Raw genomic sequence first — 22,373 nt, 5'->3', positions numbered from 1 at the left:
AATTGGACTGATGTGTCTCAATTTGAGCCACATGGTATCATTCCCATCTACTTTCATATTAGACTAGAGTAGATAAAACCATAATTGAAAAAAGGAGAAGTAAAAGAAAATTAGTAAATTTGTTCATCATAGAGGAAATGTAGTTATTATAGTAAAATTGATTTTGATAGATAGAGTGTGAAAACATTTTTATTGACAGTTTTAGTGTTGCAGTAATGCTGTGGAAGTTGTGAGACTGCAACTTCAGTGGGTTCTCATGCTATATGCAACTTAGGCCACTGTAGTGTGCTCAGATAAATGTTGGAATAACTTTATAAATTGGAAACAAGAGAAAATAGAAAACTTCCCAGTACCTGAAAATAAGTCCTTGTGAGTGTGTGTTTTCTACTGCTGCCCCTTACTGGTGCTTACTTTCTGGTAGTTGAATAATGGGCTTATATACTTGGCTCTGATCAGTGTTTTGAGGTGCTATTTTCCTTAAGGTAGGGGAATGTTAGAGGGGACAGTTGCATAAAGGGAATGTAATTTCTGGTTCATTAATGTATGGACCTGAAGTGAGGACTCTCTGCTAGATGTACATTTCTGTGGAAATCGCTGTGACAGTTTAAAGGCGTGTTTATGTCCATAGGGGTGCACACAACCCATTATAAATGTATTACTTTTTCCTTAAAGCCAGCCAAAGTATTTCTTTTGAGGCAGCAGGCATGTCACATATATGCTGCAGTAGATTTTTAGAGTAGATTTTCTTCCACAGAACAAGGTATTTTATCAAACCTAAATGATATTTCATCAATACAAGTCTCACTGGATCAAATTAATCACATCAGCCACCACCCTCATTACTCACATAAACTTCAGTTTGCTCATAACACCTCAACCTGGAAAAATAAAATACATGTGCATGCTGAGCACAGCTTGATGGGTACCATCAACTGGAATGCATATTTAGCACAGGGGCAGCACAGGTCTTTGCCCTCCCAAGAACACATCCTCAGATGTTGGGAGTGATCTGCCTAACTTGCTTATAGCTTCACTCTGAAAACCTAAGCCAGAAGAGTGCTGATAAAATCTGTGTAGCACAACACATGTTCATGCCCATGTTTTGCAAGAATGGCTTGAGCGGGATTTACTGCCACTATTTTCACACTTGGCTTTCAACTGCCAAGCTAGCTGGCCTGCAATGCAATGTCATCCGCTCTGGAAACTGCAGCAAGGGCAGGAAAAGAAAATCCCTGACAACGTATTTGTGATCCAAACCACAACATTCTCCCTAACAGTACATTGGTATCAGATGTCTCAGAGGTTTGTGGGCTCAGAGCAACTGGTGTGGTATCCTACTGGAAAGCACAGGCTGTCCCAGCTGCTGCAGGAGTGTGTCTCCATGTTCTAGCACCAGGGTGTTTAGGTGCTTATAGTGTTGGACTCATGCTTACCTGCACCTTAATCTCTGGCCCCACTTGCCAGAGAGGAAGAGGGAGAGTGTAATCTAAGTTTAGCAGTACAAGGGATGTGGGCAAAACAACCTGCCAGTTTCACAGGGGCTGCTTGGTGCAGGAGCACAGGTTTGTAAGCTAAAGGGATTAATTTCAGAAGTTCACACAAAGGCAGGGGAGGGAAATTATCTGAAAACACTGGCAGCACACCTTTGCTCCCTTTCCACAGGGAAGGCTGGTCTTCTTCAGGCGGTTAGGTCAGGGTACATTAGAAGTGGGCAGACCCATGATGGTTCAGCAGAATAAGGTCTGCCTATATTTCAAGGTGGTTGTGAGTTTAATCATTAGTTTGAAAAATAATTTGGTTAAACTGAGAAAACCTTCCAGCAAAGAATTTTTCCTAGTGAAGTGATGCTTCTAATGAAGTTTAAAAGGACCCATACAAGCTATAAGTGCATGCCTATATATTGAATGTGATTTGGCACTGTATGTGTTTCTAAAGTTAAGAGCTGATGCCTTCCATTGGTACAACCCCTCCCAAAGCACGTAGAAGCCTTCAATTTTGTTGTCTCTCTGATGAATGGACTTATTTCTTTAAGTACTATAGTGAGTGTGATGTCATCTAGGAGGACAGACATGGATATTGAAGCTCCCAGAGATGGGAGCTGTGAACTGTATTTGGTGTCATGGTCTACTTACATGCTGACTTTCAACCAATTGTGTGATAAGCCATATTGCTCATCAGACCCCATTCTGCCTGCGTAAGCTAAGGTGGTGGTGGTGGTACTGGTAGTGAAATAAAGAAATGCAAACTTACCCTGGTGTGTTTCTTCACTGAAGAGGGCATTGGAGGAAAAGGGGCAGAAATAAAGCTTGCAGTTGCTTTCTGCTTTAATGTTGCTTATGAACCTTATGAGATCAGAGGGTCATGGGGAGTATCTTGCTAGTGATATGTCATGGTATGGAAATAAACGCCAGGGGTTGCTCCAGCTGCCTTTGATCTAACTAAACGGCTATTTTGTATATTCTATTTAACTTACTTTAAAATTAGGCAAAGAGCATACAGGAATGCTTCTCTGTGTGCTAGGTGCTTAAACTTCCAACTGTGTGCTCAGGACCAAACAAAGGGAAAATGGTTCTCTTTCAAGGAGGTTATCATTTGATAAATGTATAATAAAAAGCAGACATGAAATGCTGTGGGAAGCAGGGACTTTCTACATTATCCCATAATTTTAACATTTTACTTTTTTTATTGATGATAGCCTGAATATGTAGAATTCATTCAATATATTTTGCTTTCCATGATATCTCTGGAATCTTTTTTTTTTTTTCAGTGGAACTTCTTATGTTGAAAATTATGAGCCCTTAGCTTACAAGGATGGACAAGTAATTGAAGTCGCAGCAAGCCTTTTTCGGAGTACACTGCCCAGAGACTGTAGAGTGTGTGTAGAGTGTGTGCAGAAAGCTCAGCAGATATTTTGCTTTAGACCAGGGGTGGCTGATCTTCATGGTCCTGTGGCATCCTGATGAGATCTCATGGTCACAGGACAAAGGCTGCCATTTCTTCAGGTCGTACTTGTTGGACCAGACTTTCACTATTGCAGCTCTGCCTGCACTGAGAGGGGAGGATTGCCAAGTGCTCTCCAAACCATCCCAGCTTGCCCAGTGGTGTAGCCTGGTTTCAGGAGCCAACCAGCGTGGCCTGGCTGGTACCTCCAGGAAAGTCTGAGTCTGGAAACATGAGTTCAACCCTCACAGGCAAAGTCCAATACAAAATTTTCAGGACGACTTCTCCACTTCCTAACAACCTTGAAAGTAAACATGCATCATTCTTAACCCAGTCCCTCTTCAAGGCTTGTGAATACAAGAGTTTAGGTTAGTTCACCGAAGAAAGGCTGTGTGTGCTAAAGGAGTACCTCCCGACATGGCAGCTAGGAATATTTGGTGCTTTTTTGCAGCATCCATTGTGCTCACACTTAGGTGCAGCACTCATTGTGCTGAGAAGTGGCACTTGTTTTTCTTCTGCTGACTCATCTCTACCTGGCATCACTTCTCTGAGATCATCAGTACTGGAGGATGAATGTGGTGTTTAATGAGCAGGCTTTTGCTGGGGGCAGTGCAGAGCATAGTAGACTGGAGCACTCCCCAAAAGTAAATTAGTGGGCAGGCTGATGACCAGGTGGATGCAGGATCACTGAGCAGACCAGGAGGAGGAACATGCAAATACTTCATGGCAGTGAGACAGCATCCAAGACACCCACCATGTTTCTATGTCCAGGGATGCTGAGGTGGAGTTGTACATTGCTGCAGTGCTGTGGCTTTCCAGATGGGACGGGAGAGCAGGTCTATGCCCCATGTCTTTGAAGGGGGCGTGGGGGGGGTCTGAGCTTCCTTTGCCAGTAAAGTTGTACCTGGTGGCTTCTGGCACAGAACATGGACCAGACATTTAATTATGAGTCTATTCTGTACTCTAAATTGGAAGATTTTATTCTGAATAATTCCTTTCATTTTTTTATATTATGTAAAATTGTATTTTGTACAGTTATACTTCCTTTGCTTCACAAAGCCCTTCAGCGTATGAAGTCTCTCCAAGGAGACTTGTTAGCTTTGCTGCTACTTTCCCATCTCATGAGTGGCTGGAAAACCTTGTTGGATATCTGATGGCATGTCCAATGTCTGATAAAGAGGGCTGATTTAAAAAAATCCATTATTTCTCCTGCTTTACGCTTTTTTTGGACTTTGGAAGATGTCAGTTATATATTGGGATTGAAACTAGATGATGTCTAAGATCCCTTCCAACCCAAACCATTCTATGATTCTAAGATACTGTGGTCTGCTTTGTGTAATTTGGGTTTCTAACACATAATTTTTTGGTGAAGGAGAATGTAAGTGGCAGCAGCATTTTAGTGAGAAAGTAAAAGGAAGCTGCTGCTCTTCTCTTTTGGCTGCATGCAACAGCAAAGCACAACTTGTCATTTGACAATGTGTCATATCACAAGGAGAGTTACCTCTAGAAGTCTGTGTGACCTCAGAAGTTTCACTTTACATACATTTTTGCTTCAGACACTTTGCCTGTGGAGAAACTTTTCCTTTCTTAAGGAAACTTAACTTTTTTAAGTTACTCAGAGATTACAAGAGTCAAAGCTGAGGCTTCAAAGGACAGGAAGAGTGAATGTTGTCTTATCCTCTGGCTGAAGTGGAAATCCAGCTATGTTTAAATAACAAGGATGTCAGACTTCATGTCCAGCTGTGAGGTGCTGAGCTAAACACTCAGTTTTTCTCATTTTCTGTTTGTTTTTTATTTTTTTTAAGACTGGCTTCTTAATAAAAGAGAATGTATGGGTTAATATGTTTGTGGCATGTATGATAAAACCAGGGCTATTTCCTAAATAAATGACCAGTCTTCAGACACAGCCAACATCTAGAAATCTGTGGAGGATTTGCCCTTCTTGATGTTAAACCAGTGCAGTTGTCTCTATTTCTCTAGGTATAAAATTAAATACAAGGAACCCGATTATTTCCTTGAAAAATGCACCAGCATAAGATTTGCATAAAACTGCAGTGACGGTTTTCCATGTACCATTCAAACAGAGGCAATGAAGAAGTAATGCCATTTTTCCCTGCTGTATTTGATACTTAACATGTAAAAACAATTATTTACTTGATGGTTTCACATTCATTTCACTAATATGATTGTTCACTTATACACTGAGTTCTGGATTTACACATTTATTGAAACATGAGAAAATTACTTCCATAACTTACTCCAGGCCATGTTTTTCATTAGATATGAACCATTACCTTTGTAATGGTATAATATCAAAACAAAATTCCAACCCCTTGTATCATTTCATTTTCAAGCCTTGTTTATTATTAGTTGTGTTACACACTGATTTTTAGGAGCAATTTATTTCAACTAATTTGTCATCTCAAAGATTTAAGATCACTGTAGTCTATTTAAATTTATCTGAGTAAGAAAAATTACAAGAACCTGCTTATTCTGGCTCAAGGCTTTTAGTTTTCACCCTCATAATGCAAAAGAGGAGCCCAACAAGACAGGCTGAGAGTAAACAACTAATTTTATTCATCCATTTTATATGCATTCTGGGTTTTTAGATAGAGCAGAGCAGTTCCACTGTAATTTAGAAGATACTGAGCTCAAGCAAATACCTTAGGAAGAGATTTTTTTCCTGTATACAAAAGATTTATTTCTCTCCAGCCCTGCTGCCTGATTGATCTGAAATCAGCCAAAGTAACTATCACCGAGGCATTGACCAGGCTTGAAGCCTTGGGGCTGAAAACAGTGGTAGTTTGGAGCTGGACTGGGGAGGAGTCACATCCCTCAGACGGGTGGACCAGATGGCTGAGGTTGTTAGCAGCATCAGCCGTCCAGCTTCTGTCTGCTGCCACCCTTCAGTGGAATCCATGCAAGCTGTGAGCTACTGCAGATTCTGACATGTGACACCTGAAGGAGTCATCCTAACTCAGTCATCTGCATCCTGAGACCCTGCTCCTCCCTGAGACTGAAAAGTCCTCAAAGGCTTTTCTCTTGTAAGCTCCCTGATAGATATTGACAGCCTCTGTCAATAGCAAGAAAATTGGTGGGGTTTGAAAACTTACTACAGTTTGCTCACTGATAGGTCTAAGGCACCATGGTTTGATGGGACACCTCTGATAAAATCTCAGCTGGGCTACACTGCTGAGTGTCAGCTGTGCACTGCTGCTCTTAAATGCTTCAGCTGTCTGTAATAGCTGCAAGATCAGGCTGAAAATCTGGCACCCAACCTACATTTATACAAGGAGATGTTCAAAATGATAACTTGTGTTTTTACCATGCCCAGAGCAGACTAGGACTGTGAAAGTCATTGTGCAGGCTAAGCCCAGGATAGCAAGACTGGGGTAAGAGGCTGAGGACACTCCCAATTTCAAGCAGAGACATCTCTGCTTCCTACTCGATGTAGACCTTGACCTTTCTTGATACTACAATGCTTCAAGCTTTTGGTCATGGGTCTAGATGGCTCCCCTTAGCACTTAGCTATTATTTTGGTTTATAGTGTTGTGATTTGGTTTGCTTTGGACTTTATTTATTTTATATTCTATTTCAATGTAATTTCTTTAATGGTAATTATTTATTTAATTTTTAAATTTTATTTTACTTTATTATTTCATTTCAGCCTAGGCATGGCACTAGTGGACGTAGCTGTCCATTGCTTCAGAAATCCAAATAAAACAAGAGAAAACAAAGCTATGACCTGCAGTCAGTAAGATTTTACTGGCAAAGTGTGGAAAAATCCTTCACCATCACAGACAAGATAACTCCAGGGCAGGTTTTGCATAGCTATACTAATAGAGGACTGGCCTTGCTGGCTGAGTTCATGTCATTTGGAGAGCTGATGCAGCATCCTGCCAGAAAATCTCCTGCATCCCTATTTAAAGGATGCTGCTTACACAAGCACATGGTAAAGTCAGAGCAGCAAAGGATGTGCTGTACTGGAGGTTTGGTGTGATCACATGCTCACACCATCTTGCACTGCCCAAATCCCAAACTAACTGTGAGTACAAATTGAAATAGTTTGGTGAACTATGTGATTTTGCGTGTATGATTTTCCTGGGGCTCATGTACTTGCAGTGCACATATGCAAAGTATCTTGAAAAAAGCTAGCTTGAGTATCAGATGTTCCCCAGCATTAGTTGTGCCAAATACTGCACATGGTAGTTCTGGGCACTTTCTGGCAACTTAAACTGACCCTTGTTGAGTTTCAATTCCACAAGACCAGACTGTTTTTTATCTCATATGTTAGAGGCAATCCAACAGCTAGCTGTTGCTTTCAGCAACATAGGAATATTAACACTTACATTCATCAGGCTTCGCATTCTGTACCTGAATAGGAGATAGATAGAAGCTGTTGACCCTTCAAAATTTGATTTTCATGCCAATGGGATCTCCCCAGTTTGAATCTCCAATGTTGGGACAGCAGTCTCCAGCTGTCAGGAGGGAGTCCCAACTGGCTGACTCCAGGTAGACTCATCTGCTCCAAACCTCCTTTTCTGGTCATCACTGCAGTTCTTGCAGCAACCTTCATTGCTGAAATGTCTTGAGGTCCAGAGAAAAATGGATTAGTTTTTGTGTTAGTTGAATTTGTGAAGGGAAGGAGCTTCAGCAAACCCTCTTGTCTAGTGTACACTTCTCGCCTGCTGGGAAGTTATCTGCAGAATGCCAACATTTTGTGCTCCAGAGAGCTGAGGATGTCCCTGCCACCAGTTTGTTCTGGTTTGGTCTACTGTGGGCAAAGATGCAGCAGACTAATTCAAAGACTTTTATCCCCGTGGTGCCATACCAATTTGTGCCATGTGATGGTCTTTAAGTCGAACTGCTGCACTTCATGCATGCTAAACAAATTGTTGGGAGATTTGTAATTGAGGTGAGGCAGCACTCCTACCCATAAGCCCTGCCACACCTAAACCACCTGTATTTGGGAAGTTGGTGTTCCCCCCATTATCACAGGTACTCAGAGACTTTCCTCATGTAAGATACCTGTTTTGACACACTAGGGTCAAGAGAACAGGAGAATTGCATTATTAAGTTTAAAGTTTTAATAAAGCTGAAGCCTTCTCTACAAGAGAACCATGAGTTTTGTTTGCGCTGTTCAAAAATACACCAGCAGAATTCTGTGTACAGGTTCTTAGTTGTTGGGGTTTTTTAACTGAGCTATGCATAAGTGAGATGACTTTTTAAATCTTGAGCTATTTTTTATTTAAATATTTTTCTACTCATGATTGATTTTATGAACTTGCAGCCCCAATGTTAGGTGGTAATTTCAGCAGAAGTTCTGCAAGAGAAATTGGTTTGTGTTGTGAACTTTGACAAGTCTTAGACTCCAAATGCTTTAAAGCAATATGTTCTAATATGTTCATGCATTATTACTACTGTTGCAGTGTGATTTATTACTGTAGAAAAATATCACAGTTGTAGATGTAACATCCAGTGGACCTTTGAACAAAATATCAGCAGGTACTATGGTCATTCTCTAACTGTATCTTTGAAGGTATTTTCTTTTGCTATTTAAAAACTGATGTGTATCAGGAGCTTTGTCTACTGCAAGTAGGGATTTTATCACATCTGCATATTCATTTAGGGAAGATGATCGTTGTTCTTAATTGAAAATGAGAACTGGTAAAACTTTGGATTGTTTATTATTTTTGCTTTGTGCTGTTCGAGCATAGTTGCCCAGCAATTCTAATTTCTAATGAATAATATTGTATAAGGGCTTGGTAATCTAATTCCATTTCAAGATGTGCAGAAAACTGAGAGTATTTCAGAAATTCAGGAATTTTATTCAGGAATCAGTAAAAGGTTTTAGGAATGCCAGACCAACAAACTTGTACTGCAGAATACAGAATTACATACTTCCTGATGAAGAGGAGTTTTTTATAACTGAGAAGACGCTCAAGTGCTGCCAGGTAGACAGACCAGTTAATTGGTTTGTATGAGACTGAGTGAAATGATGGTTGAAGAGGATGCTGGTTGGCTGTAGACTGCAACAAGCAAGTTTACAAGGAGAGTATATGAAGTTACCAAAAAGGAATCCACAAGCCTTTCCTCAAGGAAGTAAAAATTGCCCTCTTACACACTACTGCTATCATGTGATTTGTTCACTCTTACCATCTACCACTGCATTTACAAGTATTTCAGTGTCCAGCTGATGCTTTTTTGATCCACCAGAATTTCTACTGAAAATTCATTCCACTTCTGGAAACAGTGAGGACTTTTGGACAGGGGCTTCCAGTTGTTTTCTTTGTAAAGAATTCTGCTTGAAAATGCAAAAATGTCTTAAGAATCTCAGAGCAGTATAATTCAACTGGATACAGAGAAGGACTTGCATCAAAATTATTTTGCTCCAAGTCAAATGCTTGTTGTTGACATGCCCATTGAAGCCCAGTGCATACCATGTAAACACCATGCCACTACTCTGGGGAAGACGAAAAAAGTAGCTGGAAGGTTTATTTCAAAACTTCAAGACAAATCACAATTTGGATGTGTTTTTAATTAATTTTTAAATCAATTTTTCCTCATTCCTCATTACAAACAACTCAGAAGAGTAAATATTCCCTGAATATGAAGTAATGGTTTTTGATTTGATTGTATGAACCTGAATGAAAAAGAAAAGCCTGTAAAAATAAATAAATATTTAAACTTACTTTAACTTTTCTCAGAACTTTGATTTTTTTACCTGTTTTAAATGTTAGAATAGATATAAAGAGTATGGGATCAATGTTTCTAGGATTTACTCCCACAGGCCATTTACCTAAAGTCTAATTGGTACTTTCATGGATTTTCATGTTGGCAAGATCAGACCTTTGAGTCCTCTTTTAACACACTGATGCTTTCATTTGACAGGAGTATCATGCTATAAAATACATACCAAAGGCATATTTTATCATCTATTCTGAATATATGTGCATGCTAAATACACTGCATATGTATTGTATATGTGAAGCTACGTTTTATGTACACACACTACAGATGATAGAGGTATCAACCTTTTGATGATAACTGTAATAGAAACTTACAGATTAGCAGTAGAATACTTATTAAGCTGAGCAACATATGAGTAATTATTATGTATGAATTTAAATAATGCATTTTTAGGGATTTTCAAGTTCTTATTTACGTAACTGTTAGAGCTGAGTACTTCTGCAACTAGAAAATTGACATTTTCCCTTCAAAGTGAAGGAACAAATTTTCATCCGCAGGGATAAAGAGGACTTTTGAAAAGATGCTTGAATGCTTTCTAACTTGTTGCAAGGAAAACTGGCCTACGGCTTGCCATTCTAAAGAATCAAATGTATAGTGCTGATATACAATTAATGAGTTACAAAACCAAACTTTACTATGACTGCAAAAAAGGAACACAAGAAAAAAGATAAAATGGAAATGCATAAAGAGAGAAGATTATTAGGAAAGTGTAGAGGACCCAGAGTCATGAGTGATGCGGTAATACATGAGAGCCTGTTTATGAAATAGGGAAATGTCAGTTTACCTACTTCTGGTTGTAAGTGAATTACTGCAAGAAGGAGTGTAAGGGGGGAGAGTAAGCCATCTGGTGATAAGGGTCACAGAGAGATGTCTTCCTGCAAAATTTAGTCAGCTAAAAATAATTTAAGATTTTTAAATGGATGTTGAGCAGAAAATTAAGTAATTCCTAAGACGTGAAAACTTTCTGTCTGGAATTTACTAATGCAAAAAGATTATAAGGCATAAATGAACTTTAGACAGAATTCTTGGGCCTTTGTTTGCTTCAGTAAAAAAAAAAAAAATCATTATTCTGAAGAAAAGTGTCAAATTTTTTGATTTTTAGTAGGCTGTGCTCTATTAAATATCCTCAGTTTTAGTGTGTCCACCGCAAAATACTCTATAGGCTGCATGGAATAAAACAAGTCCTGGGAAATGCAAACCATGCATCCCATAGTATCCTTCCCTCAGAATCTAAAACAACTTCTGAGTTATATCAAATTTGAATGGTAGCTGGATACTGCATTTTGTTTAAAGTCAATCCATTTTACTTTTACAATTTCTTTCTACTCATTTAATTTTTAAAATTCATCCTAATTCAGACATGGTTTTAGAAAAGAGTAGTATGTTCTAAATGTGAGCTATCAATCCACTGAATCGCAAGCATTTACTGAGTATTGAAGTGTCTGTGCCCAAAAGCACATAGACTTCTTGTATCTTCTTGCAGGGTAAATTATCATCCCTGATAAGACAGTCTGCTGCTTGAACTTAACCTGGATCTGTTCCCCTTGATTATTATTATCAGTGAATGTCCCATTGTAGCAGGAAACTTGAGCTGCTCTGATAGAAGCAAGTGTCCTCAGTTTGACATGCTCTGTTGTGACATTTCTGTGTCACTGAAACATGGACATGTTAGACTTCTTGTTTAAGTGAAGGTTATACCCTTGATTCTTTCCCCACTTGATGTATTGTTTTTGTCTGCTTCTTTCTAAGTTGGCTCAGAAGGGCATGGATGCCTACCAAAACTTTTTTCTTCTGGGCTAGATGTTAAGAAATCTGTAAGTGAAGCTCAGTTAATCCCTTTGATCCCTCTTTGCTGCTGCATCCATGAGACCTTATCCTAACCCTAGCACTGTAGCCGAGTTATCAAAAAACATCACATTGTCAGCCTCAGTCACTTTGCTGATCTTTGTGAAGAGAATACGATTCTGCAGGCATCCACAAAGCTGAATGGCAAGCACCAGGAGCATGTTGGGTATTGCATATTATTTCCTATATATCATATATGATCTGAAAAGCAAAGACTGTATGTACTATATGAAGAAAGAGTAGAAAGAAATGGTGATCAATGGCTGCCAGTTCTTACATGTGCATAGGGAAATTGAGAATAGCAAACCTGAGCTAGGTCTGGAAAAGAAAAAGGGAACTGCACCTTTGTATTTTCTTGTGATTTGAAGAAAAAGGTGATGTTCTAAGATGAACTGGGTGGCTAGTTTTCGAAACAGAAACATGGGACACAGTAGCTTGAGAAAAAACTGCTTTTCCAAAGCAGAGCATATTTTTTATCTTTGCTGGTCATTAGAAGTGCTTCTGAATACCAGCCCTTCATGGAGGAAGTCATGCTGGAATACTCTGAGCTGGTGATGATTTGAAACTTCACCCAGCATGCAATAACTCTGAGTAATTGGTAGGTATGTGGGCTTCAGGGACAGTGATATTTTTGCATCTTTTCCAGTTTAATCACAGTGTTTTGTGGAAGACAGTGCAGCCAAATGAGTGCTAGAATGCACTGGAATAGGAATATTAGTGCATAAGTTGTGTTTAAAACACTTATTCAATGTACAGCAGGGTTTAAAGTGAATTAGGTGTGTGTGGCTGACAGGTCTTGTTTTTAGATACTGTCTCTTTCAAAAAACTTTTCTTCTGGTAGGTTTTTGGAGTCATTCTTATGGCAAGGACGTGGAAGAGTGGGTTCAGAGGTGCAGCCTGTGTACTGATAAGCAGTTACTAGAGCGTGAAGAAAGAATACCTGATTTTAGAAATGTGGTATGTGTTACATTTATACAAAGGGAAGCTTAAAAAACCATTAACTTTATTGCAGCATACACAGTGATAATGACACCAGTTCTGAAATGCTGGTTTTATAAGTATAATTTATTATGCTTTCTTTGATCCAGTGTTACAAATTAGGATCACTCATGTCAGGAGATTAAAACCTTTTTGTCTCTCTTTGATATCAAGCTATTCTTTCCCAGTACCTTTTATCTTGCATAGTAGTGCTGAATTCCACAACATCTTTGTCAGTTTGCTTGTATTACTTGCAGCAATCATTTAATTTGTTTTAGAACTGATATTATTTAGTCATACTGTCATTTGCAACAACAGAGGCTCTTTAATGTCCTAAAAATGTTGAGAGGCTTTGGTGTTAGCTGAGTAAGCATATGAATAAGAGAGAAGAGAGAAGAATTTTGGGACCATGGTGAGCGTGCAAGATAGCTAAATTGGATAGAAAAAGAAAAAACCTATACAAGTCAAAGTGAGATTGTACATCAGAAAAACTACAGCAATCTACTGAAAATTAGTAGATGATAGTCATGAGAACCTTACAGTGAACCACAGGTACCAGCTTCCCTGAAGAACTGAAATAGGAACTTGGAGAAGCTTGTAAAAGGTGTCCTCAGGGAATCTTCCATTTTTTCACTATGATACCTTTAATCCTAGAATTGTCAAGCCACATGGAAAATAATAGGACTGAATAGTTCAGTCAGTTAAAAGTTAGTATTATTTTTTATCAAAAATATTAGCTGTTTCTATTTTTCTGGACCTGTTAAGAATTGTATAAACTTTAAAACAAGTGAAGTCAAGTATTGAATCTGTATTGCTGTTTCTTTTTAAATTTAAGATCATTATCTCTGACTAAGCAGACTCTATTCAGTAAAAGGAATTAATTTAAATACAATCTTTTTTAACAGATGATTCAACGAGAGGCAGAAGTAAAGAATAGGGTAACTGCTGTGGCGTTGACAGACTCAGTTCACAATGTGTGGCATCAAGAAGTTGGGAAAACTATTCGAGAGTGGATGCGAGAGGTAAGGCCATTTTTTAAAAATAATTTGAGTATATATATCTGTATATGGCTGAATAAGCATGTATGGGTGTGAAAGACAGCATAATACAGAAGAGTGGAAATCATGTATCCATACCAGCCACAAAAATAACCAAGATTAAAGCCAGCTAGCAGTCAAAATACTGAGCACAAAGTTCAGTGTTTCTTCCTGGTGCTCAGCAAAATAGAGACATGCCAAGGCAGCCCATGCAGTGCCTGATAACCTCCAGCAAAGTCCTGGGTGCACCCCGTGCTGCTGATTTGATCTGGCAATGGTGGAAAATCCCCTTTAAGCTCTTCTTGACTCAGTTTGATGATTTGCACAACTGGCAAAATATCCTTTCTCTCAGCAGCTTTTTGATATGTAATTACTCCTGTAGCACTCGGAAGCTCTTATACCTAGGTATGGGGTTGCTGAGATTTTAAAAATCACCTTTTTAGAGTGAGACCAGCTAAACTACTGTTTATGAGTGTCACCCTCACCAGATCAAGCTCATCTCTGTTTTCTGCATTTGCATGGCAGAATACTTAAAACAATGGGTGCACAGAGTGAATTTAAACTAGTCACATCCTGAACTTTCTGTGATACTTGACTTTTTCTCATGGATTTAGTGAAACTTAGTGTGTACAGTGCCTATTCCTGACTTAACCTTAAAGTTTTATAGGCCACACTGATTGGAATAGAGGAACACCTGGGATGCAGCCTGACAGCTCTGACTTAAGAGTTAAAAATATAAAGAATGGTAACCCCTACAGGCTCTGTCAGAGAAATCCCCATTTTCTTTATGGGAAATCAAAACCTTAAAATATGTGCTATGTAGTAAAACTGAAATTTTAAATCCTGTAATTTGAATCTGACAACTCCATTTTTCTTTAAGCATTTAGTCTGAATAAGAAAAGTGCATTACCTTTAATTTCATTTGCAGAAAGTAGATGTTAAAGAATAAGTTAAATGATTAATGGCCTAAAAAGTGGATGGAGTGTCATAACTTACATTAGCATTAAAAATCTCCTATAAGAAAGAAGAATTTTACATATGTGAAACGTGGCTGAGTGGTATTAAGACTAGCATATCACCTGGATATCTCTTACTTTAATCAGGTTTAAGGCTAGTGGTAAAATGAATAATAATTAAAATATACACCTAATCGCTGCCTGTCTGTAGGGCTAATTGCTGTCATTGAAAGAATGAATTGTTAAAATAAAGTAATTCTTCATTGGAGCTATCTCTCCTGTATCACTGGTGGCCTATTTTTAGTACCTATAGATGTCATGATTTTTGAATTTATTAGGAGCTGTGATGAATGATAAAACAAATCATCCATTTACATATCTTGACACTGCTTTCGAGAATACTTATTTCTTACAGGCAAGTGTCACATTGTATATAAAAGCTAGTTAATTGTGTGCTAATCTTCTGTATTATCTCCAGCTCTCTGATGTAGTGTTCTATCAGTAGTTAATATTAATTTTACTTATTTCAAATGATTGTAATACTTCATAAAAATTCTACTTCTTTTGTAATTTCTACCACCCTACATTTGCAATTTCACATTCAGCTGTTAATTAAAATTACACATGCAAATCAAAAAATTATAATGCTTTACTACTTTAAACCTTAAAACCTTCATGAAATACTTCCAGTTTAACAATTTTTTACTAAATATGTTATATTACTGGATAGTGTGTTTGTTTTTTTCTTTTTCCATTGAGTTCAATAGTTTCATTGATCTACTGTTTCTTACAAAAATCTGCCATGCTTTGTGAACTTCACTTTCTAATCTCATACAGCAACCCTTCCTTTATGTTGTCCCTGCTCTCCCTGGTCCCAGAACAGTAGGGTTGCCTTGACAAATCTATTCAAAAGCCATTCCTCGCCCTTTATTGGTGGGGACTGAAGCCTTTGAAATTCTCTCCTCACTGCAACACAGCTGACATCTTCTTCCAGACAGAATGAATTAAGGAAATACAATAAGATACTTGATCTACCAGTCAAGGATCTTTCCACAGTGAGGACAGACTCCATGGTGCACAACTGGGGCAGCAAGCATCTACAAATACACAATACATGCTGTTTACCACAAGAGAATTCGTCCATTTTTACTATCATGACTAATGGTATTATTTTTTCAGAAATCTGTCTGAAAATTGATTGGGTCTTTCCAAAAAGTTGTGGGGTTTTTTCACCTGTTCCACTTAAATAAGTTAATCTGGTTTTCAGAAAGGAAAAACTCAGATTTTTAATAGAACAGGCAATGTAGATCTTGTTCAGCTGGTAATCTTATTAAAAATGTAGTTGCTTTATAATTAAATCTTCAATTCAGTAGATTTGGTGTTGTTTCATCATATTTTATTGAAAGCATATTATTTAATACTTCAATTTATAGACTACTATGAATAGATAGCATTTGTAGCAAAACATTTAGAAAATTCATGGTAAATTCATCCTTCTCAGAGGTTCAGGAATGAAAGGTAAATGTAAAGGCTTCCTGAATATAATTCCCCAGAATTTGCCTTCTTTTAATGTTCACACATATTAATTTCAGCTGTATTTCCAATTATTTGAATATTAATCTTTTATCTTGATGGTTTCTGTTTAGTTAAAATATGATGTTTCATATTTTCCCAGATGTTCTTTCCACAGTGCACACCCATCAAAACACCCTGAAAAATTCTGATTTCTTACTGTTAGCAAATAAATAGGCTCAGTGTTTATAGCAGCACCTGTTTATATTAACACCAGCTCAGAAAATCTTAAAACCTGGGCTGGGTAGTTCAGGCACTAGTTGATCTAAGCACCTACTGAAGTCCACTGGCACTCAAAGTAGCACTTACAAAGCTTGATACTTAAGCACATTACAAATCTGGTGAATGTTCTTACTTACTTAGTATGAAATTACAGTATTTCACCATCAGTAAGTGTAATTTAGTGTAGTGTAGTGTCCAGTTGTTATTGTGATTGCTGTATAAATTAGCTTGAGTATTTTGATGTGATCATTGGCTTCGCTTAATTAATAATTAATAATAATTATATAATTAATATAATAATTATTTATATAATTAATAATAATTAATAATTAATAATAATAATTAATAATTAATAAATACAACATCTGTATTTATTTTTGCTCTGACTTTTTGGCTTATACCAAGAATTGCCTGCCTGCTCTTACAGAACTGCTGTAACTGGGTATCCAGCTCCGAGCCCCTGGACACATCAGTGGAGTCCATGCTGCCAGACTGTCCCCGTGTCTCTGCAGGTACATCTGTTTGTTTGCAATAAACCAGTGTACATGTTTATGCCCAGCAGCAGCTTGTTAATTTAAAAATGCATTTGGTTCCGAAGGCATTTTAACCCTTCTACAGCAAGATGTGACTGAAAGTGTATGGCTGATGCTATTTTATGTAGCTACTCTTAATTTTTATTTTTTTTTTCCTTTGTGGGACTTGAGATCTCTTGTCTACTTATTGCTTGAATTTTTCTAGTTTTTCTTTCTGTTTAAGTAATTAGTGGCATTATATGTAGGAGTCTAAGAAAAATAATAGTGATATAGCAAGAACTGGGAAATTTATCATAGGTCCTTGAATAAATATCTTAACTCTATGTAGGCAATAATGTTTTAAAAAAGTACATTAATGAAAGTTACAATTAAAATAAATGAGCCACTTTCCTGAATGATGATCAGTGGAAGTCTAGTTTACATAGCAAGTGATTTGCAGCATCAAGGAATGTTGATGTGAGTTTTCTGTTGTTTTGCATATACTCAGCTATGCTTTTTGATTATTGAATCATAAATCACAAGAAGCACGTGAAATAATACAGAGACTTTAGTTAAATGTGTAATAATTCCAGAAAGTAGACGTAGTCATCAATGTTCAAGGAAAATCTCCAATCTCTGTAGGAAAGTAATCTAAAATACATAAAGCATTTACTTTCATGCTTGATTATCAGGTTTCCTAAAAGCTGTAGGTAGCGTATTTCTGTAGAATACAAAACCCAAGTTCAAAGGAAGACACAGCTTATACAATATTAATTTAAAAGCTGAAACAATATTTGACCTTGCTCTTTGGGATGCAGTTGTTCATTTGGCAAGTTAGTTTCGTATCTGTCTGCATTTGTGAGGTTGTTAGTGAGACCTAACCTTGCAGATGAAACTGAGTTTACTACAGTATATTTTTAGCACTACTTTGTTTGAGAGCTCACAACAACCAGAGATTTTAATTACATTTCTGCTATGTTTGGGATCCCACCATGCAGATCCTCAGCTCTGTAGTGACACATGCAATAGAACTGACATTGTTCTTTCATGCTTTGGAAAACAATATATTACTAAAATTTTCATAGATTCAACATTCATTTAGCAACCTTTTACTCTTTTAGGGGAGATTACTGCAGTTTAAAAGAAAAATGTTGTTCAGGAATGGAATTCTTTAAAAGAAGATACCCTTCCAATCTATGATGTCTCTGTTGCTCTTGTGAAAGAATGCATGTTATAGTGGCCATTTTAGTCAGGTAAATAAGGGCTTGGATAGCAACTGGTCAGTATTTACTGTCCACTGGCCAACACTGAAAGTCATCCATTAGAGTATCTTTTACCTTTCTTTGTATTCACCTAAAATATATTCTATGAAAGAAATCCTAGATGTTACTTAAAAATCAGACTGATGCTTTGTTAAAGCTGTAAATAATAAGTCTTGATTTTACATTTCTGTTGAAGACAGGTCACGGTGGCCTTAATGTTTCTGCATCACTTAATGAATTACCAAGCTGCACTGAAGTTGTAGAAGAATTAGTTTAAATGGGGTAGGATTTCAGCCAGTAAAAGTTGGGTGTTTGTTTTTAGTGCATACATTGAGATAAATTGAGATCACTAATATTTTCGATGTTCTCAACAGAGATTTTTGGTAGTGATTTAATGTAAGATAACTATTTCCAGTTCATTGTAATATAAATGTAGTTTAAAATAGTACAACTTCAAGTGACTGCTCCTGAATTATCAGTTTGCTCACATGTTTTTGCTTATATTTCTTGTAACCATCTCAACTGTAAGACATTTACAAAAAACCAAGCAAATAATTAGTACAGTGTCCTTATATGAGCAACAGTATAAACCTGCATTAGGGTAATATGTAATAAATTTATTAAATATTAGTAGATGTAGGAGCATTATTGTTTAATGTGAGAGATTTTTCTTCACTCTTTTGAGAATTGCGGTACTGAAAGAGCCCACTCTCAAATCCTGGCAGCATTGCCCTTGGTATTTCAATGAATGACAACGAGAGCAATCAGAACAATGACAGATCTTTTAAAATAAACCTTTTGCAGTATAAAGACTCACTTCTATGCTTGGAAGCCCATCTTTTATCACTGTTTGCACTAAAAATAAGTTCAGAAATAACTGCCTCATGGTCATATCTCTTCAGCCAGCTTTTCTAAAAAGGTTCTGATATTCAGCCATTCAGTACACTGAGTTTTACAGGCAATCCTAGTTGGTGAGCAGTTGCTACTGCAATTATCTCACAGTCTCTTGCTTGCTTTTCCCTTAAAATCACTAGAGACAAAATAAATGACCAACAAACTGGAAAAATTACTTGTATTTCCAGATAGAGTTGTTAAAGCTTTTGATTAAAGAATTATTAAAGAATTAAAATATTTGCCATAATGTATTCATGTTTGATTGCAAAAAGGAATGAATATACTTTAATTTTTAAAAAAAATTATTAAATTTTTTAATACAGAAAAATCCATTGTTCTTTCTTGTGGCAAAAGGTACTTTGTGGGTCCCACTTCAGGGTCTTTCATCCATGTCTCAAGGATTTGGTTACATGGTGGTGTCATAGTTTAATATCTTGTGGCTTCTTGCTGGTGGCATGGACAATGAGTTTGAGTACACCCTCAGCAAATTTGTCAACAGCACCAAGCTGTGTGTTGCAGCTGGCACAGTGATAAGAAGGGATGTCACCCAGAGGGATTTTTGAGAAGTGAGCCTGCAGAAGAGAAATGGACCAGAGAAATTCCACAAGTCCAAGTCAACATGGGTCAGGGCCATCCCAAGCACGAGTACAGCCTGTGTAGGCAGTCAGTTGACAGCAGCTCTGAGAAGAATGATACACAGCTGTTGGTTGACAAAAAACTCAACATGGCCTGCCAGTGTGTGTTTCCAGCCCAGAAAGACAGCCATATCCTGGGGTGTATCAAAAGCATGACCAGCAGGTCAAGGTGGTTGGTTCTTCCCCTCTGGTCTCCTGTGGTGAGACCCCGTCTGGATATCTGCATCCAGCTCTGGGGGGCTCAGCACAAGATAGATGTTCCACTGGAGCAAGTCCAAAGGAGACACAAAGATGCTCAGAGGGGTGGAGCTCCACTCCCATGAAAACAGAGTGAAAGAGTTGTTCAGCTGGGAGAAGAGAATGCTCTGGGGGACCTTGGAGCACCTTCCAGTATCTAAAGGTGCTGCAAGAGAGCTGGTGAGGGACTTTGGACAAGGGCATGGAGTGATAGGCTTCAAACTGACCGAGGGCAGGTTTAGATGGGCAAAAACAGGAAAGAAACACTTTGCTTTGAGGGTGGTGAGACACTGGGACAGGTTTCCCAGAGAAATTGTGGATGATATATCCCTGCAAGTATTCAAAACAAAGTTGAATGCGGTTTTTTGAAAGTTTGCACAGATTCCCCTGACAGGGGATTTGGAACTTTTAAAATTTCTATCTCTTACCCTCTTTACTTTCAGCTGTAATTACAGATCTCTGTTAGACTTGAGGTTATCTTCTGTCCCAGTCTTAACCTACCTCCTAATGGAATCAAATCAAGATACATGTATTCTCTCTCAGAGGAGATGGATCCATCTCCCATCTAAGACATAAGATAATGTAGGGTGGAGAAAGATAAGACTCCAAAGTGGTCTGTACATTAAAGGTCTTCACACAAAATGGAGTAGGGTTGCGAGTATTTCTGTTAGGGGACTGGAGATCAGCTTGGGATTTGACAGAGACAATGGAATAGTAATGCAAGTTGCACAGCATTACTGCTAACTGTAGTTGTAGTTCATGCTGTGTCTGTGACACCTGACAACATTTCTCCTAGTTCTCCTAGTACTGGAGCAGGGAGTTCAGAAGTCATCTTATTGGAGCAGCTAGGGGGCAAGAATAGCTGAAAATAGGGATGCAAGAAAGCAGATCCATGGATCTGTGTTCATCTCTGATGCTGTTCAGGATCACTTTGAAATCACTTTGATTTCAGGATACTGGCTTGAACTTCACCCCAGGAAAGCTATTGTGGTAAATTTTGCCAGATAAACATGGCCTTTGTTTTCTTGAATTCTGTTTGTATTCCTTAGCTCACGTTTCTGCCCTTGAAAGCTCGTTATTTAGGAGACACAATTAAACTTCTCAGTATTTTGCCAAAGTGGTATGCACCAACACTCATTTAAAATAATCAAGTGAACATGTTATAACATTACTAAAATGAATTGCCTAATCAAATATTTTAAAGCCTTCCTAGTTGGCCCCCAAATCGCTAGTTATTCTGTTAACATTTGCAGCCAATGTAGTTAAAACATTGTGAAATAAGGAGATTGTAACTTAGAAGACAAACAATGGAATGAAACACTGGAAAAAAGAAAGGTTCTAGTCACAGAAGGGCCTAAACTTGAATATATGTCTATGTAATAAGAGAAAAACTGCAAGAATTAATTCATACAGCTGAATAAAGTAGCCTCTGTCTGGTAGAAGAAAAGCAAATGCAGTTTTGGAGGACAGGTACGACGTGTGCTGATGGTGCTTTTGAGTGACTCTTCAGAGAGTATTTTCTGGTACTGAAAATCAAGACTGAACTCTGTATTATATATCAAACGTTTTATTTCACTTAGGTAAGCCAAGCACAACTTTTTTGTGTGTGTTTTTTTATGGTTTTTGCCTTGAAATTAGAAAATACAATTAAAATGATGTTGTTCACTGACAGGCGAGGTGTGCAGCCTTTCTAGGCCCCACACACAGTGCATTGACTGATCAGGTAGAGCCCTTGTTGCAAAGCTTGTGTTGATACTTGGGAATCAATGAATTACCCATTGGATTATGGCAGTGGTAGTTGCTGTTGGCTTTGCCTAACAGGAGACTCCTGCCTTCTGTTTTACAAGTTTAGTTGTGTATTTCCACAGAAAAACCTGTATATCTGCAGATATACCCCATGCTGAGCAGTTCCTGGGGTTCAAACAGGAGGCTCTCCAGTGAGGTCAAATGGACTCTCCAACACCGCAGGGTCTGTGTGCAGGGGTAATTGCATTAGTGAGGCTTGTGACAGCTGTAGGGAAGGATCGACTTATTTCTTCCCGCTTTTTTTCTTCAGCTGTATTTGCACCACACTACAGTTCCACTTATACACATTTACGTATCTTGCTCATAAAAAACAAGGCAGAAGGAACCATAAACTATATTAAGTGCTGAGACAATATCTGGCTCATACTCTTAGCAGCTTTTAGTCCAGTGTACTAATGTTTCTCTTTTTTTTGTAAACACTTTAATCAGTTTAATGAGGACTGTTCTGGGCTATTTTCTGATATTAGTGTTTCATGATCAGGGATAGGTGCCAGCAGTATTAAGAAATAGGAACAAAACCATGCACTTTTTAAAATAAAGTAATTAAGCAATTTTTTACATTCTGTTAAAAACATTATTTCTGCATTCACTAGTCATTCATGGGTATTAATATTACATTAAGCAGTGTTTACTGTAAAGCTCTTTGCATTTTATGTCTTCATGTGCATGTAGTTCTGTCAATAAAAACTTTGGGTTTCAGGAGAAAAGATAAAATGCTGAAGTTTTT

At 37.8% G+C, this 22,373-nt stretch overlaps 1 protein-coding gene across 3 annotated transcripts in view; it reads left to right on the top strand.

Annotated features, from left to right (window-relative positions):
* FAM172A (family with sequence similarity 172 member A) overlaps positions 1–22,373 on the top strand; it is a 256,713-nt gene that overhangs the window by 171,250 nt on the left and 63,090 nt on the right. For all 3 annotated transcript variants that reach the window (XM_058826615.1, XM_058826614.1, XM_058826613.1), the window contains 2 exons: positions 13,419–13,535; positions 16,728–16,812. In XM_058826615.1, coding sequence (XP_058682598.1) covers positions 13,419–13,535; positions 16,728–16,812 — 202 coding nt within the window. The remainder of the gene's footprint in view (positions 1–13,418; positions 13,536–16,727; positions 16,813–22,373) is intronic.

The sequence above is a fragment of the Poecile atricapillus genome, chromosome Z (genome assembly GCF_030490865.1).
Source record: "Poecile atricapillus isolate bPoeAtr1 chromosome Z, bPoeAtr1.hap1, whole genome shotgun sequence".
NCBI classification, from domain to species: domain Eukaryota; kingdom Metazoa; phylum Chordata; class Aves; order Passeriformes; family Paridae; genus Poecile; species Poecile atricapillus.
The sequence above is the reverse complement of the archived record's forward strand: the minus strand, read 5'-3'. Positions and strand labels throughout refer to the sequence as shown.